The following is a 13,313-nucleotide window of genomic DNA, read 5'->3' on the forward strand; positions in this document are numbered from 1 at the left end:
TTTTCAAAGGGGGTCCCAGGGAAAACAGTTTGAGAGCCCTTGGTCTAGCCTAAAATGTGAAGCAACTAACGCTGTAGAGTGCCAAGGGTTAAACTATTTGCTGCAATAGGTTGTTGTTGTCCTCCAAACCAGTTTGAGCTGTGCTCATTTTCTTTCTGCCAAGGATTTTGCTATATTATATAACTTAATTTTAAAACATTCATTTGACTGTGTGGTACCATACATACTGAGAGTGATCTTTGCCAGGGTATTTAATTTTCTATCTTATTTTTTTCAACTTCAAATACATCTCAGGAAATAAATTACTTGATCTATTAGAGTGAAATAAGATAAAAACTCCATTATTAAATGTTGTACCTATGAAACTCATGGTGAAATTTTTGTTAAAGTTTGAATTCCTTTTTCAGCTGCTTCCTGCTTCTAGTAAGCGCTTAGTGCCCCCTTGTCCTTGGGCTATAATCCTACTGATTTAAAGTTTCCCATATTTCTTCAATTTTTAAAGAAGCCTTTATTGCCTTCCTACTGAAAACACATTACTAGAGTAGAATTGCTTGTTCTCCAGTTTTACCATTAAGCAACATATTGTTCAAAATTTAAGTTGAGTTCCTGATTTCAAGTTTCTCGTGGACAAGAGTCCCAATCACAAAATGCACCATTACAATTTACCTTCATTGGCAGTTACAGCAGGGTGAAGAAGGACTAAGGGCATGAAGATTAAATTTATCTTCTTGGCCCTTCCAGCTGAGGATTGAGGCATATTTTGAGTAGTATGAAGAAACTTTCACTGTCCCCGCCCATGCTGTATCTACCTTACAAACAAAGGTTCTCATTCTCCAAAGCTGCCAATCTGGCATTTTTTCACAAACACTAGGATTCACCAAAGAAGCTACCAACCAGTTCTGTGGAGTGCTAAACCTCCTAATAGGGCCTGAACCTATGAAGTGCTGAGTACGCTCATCTCCTGTATCTATTCTAGATTAGATTATTTCTCAGGGCTGGAATAGTGGCTTTATTCTCTATGGTGCTCTATTCAGTGTTAAATAATATTAATAAGTAGATAATAGATAGCAGCATATCAAGTCAGTTTGTTTTAAATATGTTGTCAATAATTTGAGGGTAGGTCCTAATTCTACCTCATTCAAATCAATAAATGAAAGTCCACTCCAAAATATCATTTTCCAGTCTAGAAGCTGAACAACAAATAGAATTCCACATTTCCACATCAATAAATCCTTCACTCCACCCTTAACTTTCATGACCCCCCCCCTCTTCCCGTTTTTTCCAGTCATCTGTATCATCATCTGTGCAAATTCTAATACAGGACCTTCTGTTCTGTTTTTCTGTACATTCCTTTTCTTTTTGATACAATGACTAGACTTTTCTTGTATCGGCTTGAATACACCTTCATGATAGGGCTGGTGTGAATTCTATTTATTTATCTACAAGATTCTGAAATAATAAGCAGAAAGGTAAGATTCCTACTGACGCTGATGGTATCTCTGTCTTTGTTCTTATTATTTCTTTTGTCAATAGCATTGTCAGGGCCAAACTTATTCCTGTTATGATACTCAAATGCTGTGTTTTGAATTTGTCAGAACGAGTTCTGGCAGTCCAGAACTGTTTGGGAATAAAAGGTGTGTCTCCAAGTTCCTCTAAACCACTTGTTAAAGTTATATGTATAATATTAATACAGAAACTCACTGAAGTTCAAAGCAAAGAGCAAGAATAATTAAAAAAAAAATGAAAGTCAAAAGCAAGAACAGAAGAGTAAGACAATCTTAAAAGTGAACTGGGAAAAGAGACTCAGAAGACATTGAAAGTGTTTTAAAAATATAGCTCTTTATGAAAGAGTGCAATGCATTTTGGGATCTGATCATCCAAAACAGAAACTGGTAACTCGATCCCTGAATAGCAACAAAGAAAACATACATACATATTGCATAGGCATCAGCTATCAGCAATGTCCAGTCAACAAGAAAAAGCTACCACTGTATTTTCATAATTCAAAAGCAAAAACATTATTAATTCAGTTTTCCTGGTGACATGCTGAAGAGCTCAGGCTGAAGTGCAACTGAACACACATCATATAAAATTACTGAACTGGTAGCTAACCCAAAAGGTATCAAATCAATCTAACAGAATCACTGTGTGTCTGTCTGATCAAAGCCTGCAAAAGGGAAGAGCATTTCCATTAAGAAATTTTAAGAAATCAGTCAATACAATGGCTAGTACTGAAATGGGGTAGTAAATGGTTTATGTGACTGTAATGAAATATGGAGGCTTTCCTCCAGGCTGCCAGTTCAAATCTAGCCTAGGATGATAGCAAATTAATGTCTGGTATCTAATGCCTTTTTGGCAGCCTGTATGAAATGAGTTGATGATATCAGTATAGTTCTCCATAGATGAATCGCCACATCCCAAAAACCATCACCACTGGCATGCTTGTCAGCAGCCTTAGCAAAGAGGCCAAAGATACAATGGACATGGATTTTGCACCCCTTCTGGTCTAGAATGAAGTATGTTGGTGAGGCAGTGTAGGCAAATCTCTACTGCTGCTACCCCACTTTACCTTTACTGTGAAATAAAGGACTTTAATCTCCCTGTGCAGTTGTCAGTTTGGTATATTTCACATAAGAAATACAGCAATGGATACTGACATGCCAAAAGACACATCAGAAAGACTTGGATACTGAGTATCCTCTAAGAATGTTCCCCTGTCCACCTACAGGGCAGTTTGGGCAGGGCTCAGAAACAGATGATTCAATATCATGTGAGAATGGAGAGAGGGAATTCCAGATCTGCACAATTTACTGAGCAATGTCTCATTTTAGTGACACAAGTCCAGCGGTATTTGGACGAGATCACTGTTTTTTTCCCCCCAGCTAAGAATGAGCCAAACCCAAGCAGCCTAGTAGAGTCCATGGGCATATTCAACCCCCCAGCAAGGGAAAGAAAGCTTAAGGAGCCTGGTGGAGCAACACAAGCATACTTTAACATTGCACAGTCTACTCTGAACAGCCTCTCACTTTGGCAACTCATGGGGCAGAGTTTACTTTGTGGGTGGAGCTTGGAAGAATAAGACCACCTTTCTTCCCCCTCCCCCAAACTCACCCCTGTGTTTGGGCAGGTATTTTCATACATGCAGCAAAATATTTAGGAGCCCTTTTTTGTAGTATAAATAAAGACTTTTTTAATTAAAATAGAAGTTTGGAGCCAAATTTTGCCTTGGTAGGAATAGATAGTAGGAACAAAGTTATTTGCCGGTGTTTTCTGCTGCTCGGATCCTGTTTTGCCAGGGCAACCATGGAGCAGGGAATATGTGGTTGAGTATTCAGAAAGCACCCTGGCTAGTGCATGCTGCTACCTGTACTAGTTGGCTGGAAAGCTCTGGTGAATTACCAAATTTGACTGGCAGCTCCTTTTCTAGAATTGTTGTAAATACTAGATGGAGATCCTGCCATGTTACTTCATGGAAGATTAGGGGCAGGGGATCTGGACCAAGGCTTTCTAGACCCTTCTCAATGGTGTGCCATTGAGGGAAGGATCTAGCTCTGAGAATTTGAAAATCTCATTGGTTGCCAGGTCATATTGTGAACTAAAGCTCACACAATTCATCACCCGAGTTGCAGGGAAATCGTTCAGGAGCTCAAAATAATGAATTCTGTCATTTCCAATAGAAGTGTGAACGGAGAATTATGAATGAACCTTTTAAAAATACATATGTGGCGGGAGATTGCCCTTCTACAAAATGAAAGCAGCATGCTTGCGTTTCAATGGCCCCATCCTGAAACCAAGACCTTTCGTTTTCAATTAACTTAAATTGACAATTGAAAAAGGTTTGAAAATGTAGCCTGGGCCTTTCAGTTGATAGATTTCAGCTCTGACATTATATACACTATTCCAACCTGGTTTTTAGTTGTTGTTTTTTTAATTGAAATTTTGAAATGAAAAATAATTGATTTAATCAAAGCTGTTGAAAGACACATTAAAACATCTCTAATGTGTCAAAAATGCTGCTCATTAAGCACACTTTCTGGTTATGATGCAAACAATCCCAACTTTACAAAGATACAGGATACTTTAAAAAGGTAAAACATGTAGGCATGATTCAGAATAATGTGCACCCAAATAAATTCTGTGTAATGTGTGTACCTTTGTTTAATATAACATATGTATGTTACAAATACAATTTGTCTGTGGAATGCATTCTTATAACAGATAAAAATTCACCATATATGATAAGAAGTGACAATTTATCACAAGATAATACCAATCCTTACCTTCTAAGAAGGCCTATATAAACAGCGGAAAAATGCAGCCATCAAACATTACGTATCAAACAGCAAGTGGTGCTGTAAAAGATACAGGATATGCAATTCTGCTTACATTTCCTGCTTAATTTCACTGTAAAGAGAATCTCTTCACCTGTTTTTGAACTTACTTAGGGAGCAAAAGATGGTCTTCCAGACAGCTGAGTCACTCAATTAAACAGGTGAAAAGAAATTAATCAAGGGATCTTTAAAACCTTATAAGCTGTAAATCTAGCTGGCAAAGGGCCTTTATTACTATTGAAAATTAAGGTTGTGTGATCCCTGAATAGCCTAAAGAGTAAGATATCAAATAGCCAATCCACAGGCTGCTTTGCCAGAAATAGTTATAATACTGTAGGTATTGTGGGCAGAGCGAGTGAAAGAGGAAAATAAAGGTATGGAATATACAGTCTAGAGCACAGGTGCAGAAATTAACAAATGGATTGCAGTTGTCCATTTTACTTTAAAGAGGTCCAAAGCAAAATCTATTTAGCTAAGAATGACAGCATCACACCAGTGATTGATTCTTAACTCAACTATCCACGTACCATACTTATTCTCATTCTTGATATAACACATTTTTTCATATAAACAGCAAATCACAATGTTCTACTGACTACTCAGAAATTCCCCAGATGGAACCACCTTTTTACAACTGGTGTTATAAATAAAAATGCCAAGTACTGTATTACTAATTTTTGGATGCCTTAAAAAAAGGTCTGATTATCCAGGGATCTCACATGTTATAAAAGAATGAATACAAGCCTAGGGCATCTTTTTGTTTTCTCCACATCTTACAAAAAGCCAATGCAGAAGGACATATATAATGCTGAATATATAAATAGGTAACATCAAAAATATGTACTGGACCTTTCTTTTTCAGGCCCAATACTGAAAAGTGCTGAGTACCTCCTGAGAGATGCAATTGGAGTTGAGTGCACTCAAACCATTACAGGATTAGGCTCATATACATCAAGTCAGCAGAAGATTAAAGTAGCTATTCCCCTTGTGGCTAAACAAATACATTCACCAGAATTCTGAACAAGTCACTTCAAGCATATTGATGTCTAAATTTTCATTTACACTGTTACAAATGCACAGAAACTCAACTGGAATCAAGGATATGGGGCCCTTTTCTAGGTACAACCAAGCTGTGCTAGACATAGGACCTGAGGAAGAATGGAAGGCCGGAGGTGGGAGGGAAAGGGGGTGTCAAAGATGGCTTTACACTACCTGGAGGCATCTTCACCCTGACTCTGTCAGGATCTGGATCAGCCCCCAATACAAATCAGATGAGAGCTGATCTAATTTATGTCTGGCTGTGCCATCCGTAAGGTAATGGTTAAGCAATTAAGGATTGCCAGGTCATACATACATCCTAGTTATACCTCCTTTTCCCAGCCATGTCTTCTATACTGGGGGGTTATCTTGGGAGGGTGGCATAGATCAGCTATACTGGCTCCCATTACCTGGAGAGTACGCCTGTGCTGAAGGGTGTAGTTAGGTAAGATGGCTTTGTGGCACAAAAGAGCTGTAGCAAAATAGTGAATGAGGTCTATTAGTTACTCTGGATTCACACTAGAGAAGCAGAATTTGGCCCAGAATGTCCCCTTTCTTATAAAGAATAAGTTTTAGTTAAAATTATGCTTTGTGCTAAGGAGCCATGCTCCATATGTGTGAGTTGCTAAAATGAAAGGTAACATTCTGTACAAGATAACTGCATTATGATCTTGTCCAACATCTACTTTTGTATGTGTATGAGGTGAGCTACAGGCAGATTCGGTGCACATCAGTGAGAGAGGAAGAGATGCAATGGAGTACCAAACAACGAACAGCACTTTTAAATGCTTTTTTCCTCTCAAACCTTCAGAGACAGAGGAATGATGGAACGTGTAAACTAAGTTATAAAAGACCATATTAAAGGCTTTCCATCTTTTCTCTCATCATAAAAAAGAAAAAAAATCAACAATATCTTGTTCATAGTACTCTATTAACACCTAGACATAATTGAATATTTCATATTTCTCTTAGGTATGTTGCATGAGCTCCAAAATAGTACTTTTAAGGGACACAGGAGTTATTTCGTGCTTTACATTTTTCTCTAGTGACCTAAGTGAATCCTAAAATCAAGAAATTCAGGAACTTGGAAAACTGTTTAATATAATCAATCTGTCTCATTCACTGCGTTTTCAGAAACTCAATTAATAATATGGATGACACTTTTAAATACTTTATTAGCGTCATAATATGGACAGGAAGTCACAATAACTCAAAAATACATATAATACTATCAACAGTAAAAAAAAGACATTGTTTTATAGCTATATAATAAAATTACACACTTTAGCATGGAGATGGAGTGGTTTTGACTATAGCAAATGTGAAAACGAACTTTAAGAATGATGGTATTTTTTGCTGCTCAGTCTATGTGGAATAAAATATTTTAACTTTTTTACCATGCCAAACAGTAGAGAAGGAAGTTAGAGTCACAGAGTGCACCATAATGCATTCTTCTGTCATCTGGACTTTAGACAGCAAGCACTGACTGATAGGCCCTAGAACCCTATGTGTGTGAAATCGAGATAATTCTTCACTTCCCCCATTCCCCACCAATGCTTCAGTGTTTTGACCTTTTACAAAGAATGGGTGTGTTTTAGCATGCCCTGATGAGGCCCTTCACAGTTCCCAGGTGTCATTGTGATCACCAACCCTACAATAACAAAGCAGTGCGCTTCAAGTGTGGCCACGAGGGAAAGGCGAGGAAATCAGCAAGGCGCCCAGCCTCCTTTAGACAGCTTCCCACCTCTTATCAGGACAATGCTGTTTCAGAGCCCTGGAAATACCTGGGCCGTTCTATCCGTGCCTGATCAACAAGAGCGTGGCCCAAAGCCCCCTGCTTGCTCCCACGGCCCCACGTTAAACGTCTTGTGGGCCTGCTACGGCCCAGCCCCCCGCGTACCTGCAGAGGCACGCTACCAACATGGATTTCTGCCGCTCGCCCAGAGGCACGTGACCCGCCTCCGGAAACCATTGTTCTCCCCGGCGCAGCCACCACCAGCTCCACTTTCTTGGGCGTTTGCACTTGGCTTCGCCGCTTCCCAGGCAAGCCCAAGCCAGGCACCGCAGCAGCGGCTCTCGGGGGCGCTGGGCTGGGAACCCGGCGTCACTGCCCCGTGCGAAGCGAGACCAGCGGCGGGGGGGGGAGGCCGCTGAGTTCGTCCCTGGGCGCACAAGTGAAACTTACCTGGCGGGCACAGCTGCTCCTTCGCCTCTCCCGTCGCAGCGCTGCTGCAAGTCAGGGGCCGGGCGGCGGCGGCATCTCCCGGGAACGGCTCCCGCCACCCCCCAGGCCCCGCGTTCAGTCCCCGGTCCTGCTCGGCCCCAGGGAGCTGGCTTGGTTTCGCTGGCCAAGCCTTCACCATATGCTCGAGCGGGGGGGATAGTAACTGGGCTCAATGGCGACCGGGCACCAGCCGGAGCCCGAGCGCATCAGATCGATTTACTAAACAAACTGAAACGTGGGTGGGGATGTTAAACAGTAACCAGCAGCCGTAAGGAAAACTGAAAGCGGCTCCTGCTGGCTCGGCTGCTCCCACGGCCCGGGCCCTTTCCGCGGGCGGGGCAGCTCCAGCCCCGACGCCTGGAGGAAGCAGCTTTCCCGAGCCCTGGTGCTGCTGTTCTTGGCCAGGAGGCCAAGCGCGAGGCTGGGGCCAGAAGCTTTGCACGACCCCCCCCTCCCCCCAAGCCAGACCCCCCGCCTTCCCCGGGCGCACACGCCCAGCGTGCACCTGCTTGCCGGCCAGCCCGACGGGTAGCCGGGCAGGCTTGATGTGGGGTCTGAGAAGGCATCCCTCCCCCAGCTCAGCACATTCACCCCGCTGGCATCAGGAGCACATCGATTATCAGGGCGTAGCACACACATACATACAACTAAAGCGTCCGTCACACCCCACTATAGCCATGGGGCTAGGAAGCCTGGTCTGTGGGTGGTTGGTTGTAAAGGCCATCCTCGAACCTCGAAGGCGTGCGCTTGCCCCGGCCTCTGATCTACCCATCCTCTGCAGCTTTGCTGGGGAGAATCCCTCCCCCCCCACCTACACACACACCTCTAACGCCCAGGTGTTTAAAGATCCCCTTTAAAAATGCCAGGCAGCGATATCGAAGAGGGTTCTTAGCAAGCTTTTCCAGCTGAGCTGGCAGGGCGAAAGGCTCAAGATCTCCAAGCACTATCACTCTAAACTGGAGACCCCGGACGGGCTGCGGGCATGGTGTGGGAAAAGGGCTGGATCGTAGGGGCCACTTTCATCATCCCTGAATGGGTAATGGCAGTTCCCATTTTCACAGACAAAGGGGCTAGCGGCTGCCTCGAGGACCTCAGTGAAGAGAAACGTTTGTTTCCCCAGCCCCAACCCACCAATAAGTCATCCGTCATTTGGGGATATTTTCTCCCTGGACTGTTTGGTTGCACTGAAATAAATACTTTGTTATTCCGCCTAGCAACCCGGGCGTGCGGGAAGAACATTGCTCACTCCGGTTTAGCACGGGGACCCAAGAGATCTGTTCTAGACCAAGTCTCTCTCTGCAATGCTCTCTGGTCTTTTTCCGGCCACTCAGATGAATTTTATATATAAAACGCAAACAAACATAAATAACAGCGTGATCGTCGGAATTAATCCGACCAAGTCGAACATGTTCTGAACCCCGGCCAGTCAATTCATCTCTTTAGAAATTTCCCCTCCCCGATTGTTCTGCAGTAACAATGTCCTGTAGATCAAAGGGCTCGGATCCGAAGTTTCTTCAGCCTACTCACTTCCCTTTGTGTAACTGAATCTCTTTGTTGATTGCATCGTTTTTAGACCAAACTGGATATTTTTTAAAGAAACCTCGAGGACAGGAAGGTATCCTAGTTAAAACATCTCGATTCCCTCTGCCGAGGACACGAGTTCCACAGAACTTCAGCCCAGCTGCTTGCCGTGGGAGAGGTTGTGAACACAAGGAAGTAGCCATTAAATAGCAACTGACATTGTTCTGTGAAATTACAAATGTGCAGCTTTAAAATAATAATTAACGGATAGCCTCCCATGGAACAAATTCGCCAGTCACACCCATGCGGCCGCGCTGGCATCGGGAAGACACACATAATAATCTTGCTGCAAACTATTATATCACCAGCCATAGTGAGGCCGCACAGGTAAACCTGCAAACAGAATTTGGCTAGTTGTTACCAGGCAAGAAAGAGGTCTTCCTATTCGGTTCCGGGGGGGAAAGTGGTCTTCCTGACAGAGGAAGTAGTCGGGGCGTTCCTGTAGCTTTATTTGTTAGAACTTCTGTCTCCCACCACAATAAATATGAATGTACCAATGATTTAATGGCAGTTTCACAACAGAGGAAATAACCATTTTCACGGAAAAACGTGGAACTACGATTCTTTTCTCCCTCTTTCTCTAGTATTTGAACGTGATCAAGGATTATTGGTTTACCCAGTGAGGAAAATCGGCAGGTTTGCTCTACTTTCTTACAGTTGAGACAGTGCCATGTCTTTTTTCTGGTCATGATGACTCATTCTTCATTGATAGTGCTATGCATAAAAATCCTGAAATCAAAATATTAGAGGCATTCGACTCTTATTTTGAATGCGTTGGACTTTATATGGCAATTTTGCCATTTAGGAAACATTCTTAATAACCAGAAATAATTGCCCAGGTGTGCAACAAGGAAGATGTAAATAGCTCCCAGAAACTCGTGTAATTCTAAAGAGTATTTTTAAAGGCCAATAAAACTGGATTAGGACGATTTGAGGCTGATGTACGCTGTTCCTATCCTGCCGCAGATAAAATGCTAGGGATTCTGCACACCGGGTCAATATTAACAATGAACTAAATGTAAAAGATGTTGGGGTGCATGCAGGAGCAAGCGACTGGTTTGAAAAGTGTCTGTTGCTGGCTGAAAGCTGCAAACTCCATCTGACAATCTAAGCCATTTTCGCGGGGCCAGTTATTAATCGTCACTTCTGTTACATGAATAAAACGAGAGGACATAATTTGTTTTCTCTCCAATTTAGCATGGAGGTTTTACAGTGAAGCCACTTGGTCATCAGAGGCAAACCTTAATCCCAAGAAAGAGTTATAAATTGACTTAACGTGTGTTACGAGGGTGGAAATGAATCGAACAATTTCGGAGGATACCAACTTCCGCAGTAAAGACGCTCCTGGAAAACAAATAGGAATGGCTGCTACTTTGTGCCAAAACTAAATGTCTTGTGGAAGATGAGATGGGATTTCTTTGACGGACTGTGAATAGCCGTGCGTAGTGAATATTTCTCGACACACAAGGCCACATTTGATTTCAACGTAACGTCGCACCTGGTTTTCATTTCCACTTTAATTTCTTTTCAGAGCAGTTCCACGACTTGCTGCTTCTTTTCGTTACCATTTCGTACAGGAGTTTCAGAGGGAAGGGGGGCGTCTTGACGGTAGCTGCGCTCCCCATGCCACCTTTAATGCGTTATTTTCACGTGTCACTTTCAAAATAAAATCATTGTGATCGCAAAAAGAGCCGCGGGGCCGAGAAACTGAAGCAGATCGCGTCCCTTGGTGCATTCTCAATGCAGCCTTCTTGATTTTTCTCAAAGGCCGGGCACCTGCCTCTTGTACTTATGTTGATTTTGGAGAAGTTGGGGGAGAGGGAGTGAAGGCTATTGTGATAGCGGTGGGGGAGTAAAAGTGGCCCCATAGATCTGTCACCTTCTCAAGTGGAATCCACGATCCCTCCCCTCCCCATCTCTAGCTATATCACAGCCGGGCAGCGGGGGTTTGGGAGACTGGACTGAATGTAAGGGGCAAAGCCCGGTAGCCCTTTGCGGTGGTACGGACAATAACGAGTACTCCGGGTTCGGACCCTGGCAGAGGAGCCCCCCCGCTCGAACGCGTTCCGCGCCACCTCGGCTTATCTCCCAAACGCCCTGCTGCCCCGGACCTGAGATGTAGACACTTGTAGGCGAGCCGGGAATGAATGCGCAGCTCCCTGGCACCCCCCCCTCCAACAACTCACTCCATCACCGCCCCGATCGCACCCATCACAGGGGGGGGCGCTGCCAGGGCCATCCACTTTTTAAAACGATCCCTTGTATTCGCATATCTGCCGTTCTGCCCAGGGAAGTGTGTCTGCTTCCCTGCCCCGACAAGCGCTCGGCATTTTGCTTGTGACCACAATCGGGGGGAGCTCCCTGAGCTCACTTATCGGACTGCCCCGGATCCGAATAGCCTTTGCATAGCTGCTGTGCTTAGCTGCTGCTTTGTTTTATTTCCAGGATCCTTAACCTCCAGGTGTGGCAACTGCCGGTGCACTGATCTTTCAGCTTCCCTGGGCTATTCTTCCTGTTACTGAACCATCCCTGGGAAATAGTTTGTTGGGGCTGGGCATTGTTTCTCTCAACCTAGGAGCGTCTCTTACAAAACCTTGAATTCTTCCGAGGTGTCCCTGCTATTTGTTAACACACAGAGCTGTGAAAGGAGCCCAAAGTGCCATGTAAACGGCTGACAAACACGGCAGCCACCTAGGGTCACGGCTTGCTGCTGGCTTGAGAAGTGCAATACAGGAAATGATCAAGACCAAACCGGTTCAAAGAGACAACTGTTTTTGTTTAGTTACCTGAAACCATAAACAGAAACCCTGGTCTAACCTAAGAGGTGCTTTGGGCCGTTCAGTTTTGCTGATTCCATAGCACTTGAAATCCTGATACAAGCCTTTCTGTGTTTTCCTACTCAGAAAAAAAAAGTAAGTCTGGGCTATTTGTACAAATGCTGTAAATCTTTTTGGAATATAAATCATAAGAATATGCAGCCCCTAAAGCGCTTTGAACTGTTTTCAAGTACTACATTAGAAACGTTGTTTTCTGTAAAGATCCCTTACTAAAGTATTAATTGCTAGAGTCCATGAACGATTGGCAGACTTTACAATCATTTATGGTACGTGCAATAAAACCTAGGTGATAGGAGCAGACTGGTTCAAGGTGTAATGCAAAGATGTATTAGGTGCCCTTGGCAACTATCTGTGGGTGCTGTTTGTATTTGCAGAACACACCCTTCTCTGCAATGAACACTTTTGCAACCTGGGGTTTGGGTTGTTCATTTCCAGAGCCCTGGACAACTATACAATGGAGCTATAGATTTCAGGCAAAGGGAATCAAATGATTCAAAACCAATTCCAGTCCCCAGCATATTTCAAATTCAAGTTAGATGATTAAAACAAATTTGAGGAAAAATGAACTTCAACACGAAGTATATGCTTCTCCCCTCGTCGTTTAATAAACAAGCTGTGTGTAGTAACTGTGAGTACTAACATTTTCAGCGCGCCACTGCCCCGTTTTAATACAGAAATTGCATTATTGCACCTTTACAAGAAAAAACAATTATGAACTCCTCAAAGCCTAGAGACAGACTCCCCTCCCCCCCAACACACATACACACACACAAACACGCACACACACAAAGGATAGGACAATACTAAAAAGATCTTGTTCTTAAGAGTCTCACAAAAAAGGACCCTGGGGATCTTAAATGCATTTTTGGAAGATGATGCTAATGCCCGTAGATTACAAGAGTTTGTTGTACTAACACCGAAGCAAAACAGTGCTGTTTCTTCTGGTAATTCGTATTCGTGGTTTTTTAAAGATTCATTTAGAATCCCTCTTTTCCAGCAGCTATTGAGGGGAAACCGGCCATTCCCTCCTCACCCACCCACCCATGTTCTAACGTTATGAACTTTGACAGTTGTAATGATCACAAGGCTGTTAATGAACTCCATCTCAACGCAGCGCAGTTAGTTAAAGTGTGACAAAGAAGCAAGTGGGCCAGAGCACTTCATGGTATTCGGAAACCTTTACATGCCATCTAGTGGGCACAATAGAAAAGGATATGCCAGCTTTCTCAAGCTTCCCCGATACTGTTCTGTAGCTCCTCTTCCAGGCACACACCAATAGCATTCTATCCAAGGCACCTTCTA

The 13,313-nt window shown here is 43.4% G+C and overlaps 1 protein-coding gene across 1 annotated transcript in view; it reads right to left on the reverse strand.

Annotated features, from left to right (window-relative positions):
* Positions 1–7,940, reverse strand: part of HNF4G (hepatocyte nuclear factor 4 gamma) — a 72,581-nt gene extending 64,641 nt beyond the window's left edge. Inside the window, exon 1 of the mRNA XM_067553589.1 lies at positions 7,555–7,940. Coding sequence (XP_067409690.1) covers positions 7,555–7,732 — 178 coding nt within the window. The 5' untranslated portion in view covers positions 7,733–7,940. The remainder of the gene's footprint in view (positions 1–7,554) is intronic.
* Positions 7,941–13,313: the final 5,373 nt, after the last annotated feature.

The sequence above is a fragment of the Emydura macquarii genome, unplaced genomic scaffold, assembly GCF_026122565.2.
Source record: "Emydura macquarii macquarii isolate MOO-44397 ecotype Brisbane River unplaced genomic scaffold, CSIRO-AGI_Emac_v2 contig_1477, whole genome shotgun sequence".
Taxonomy (NCBI): Eukaryota; Metazoa; Chordata; order Testudines; family Chelidae; genus Emydura; species Emydura macquarii.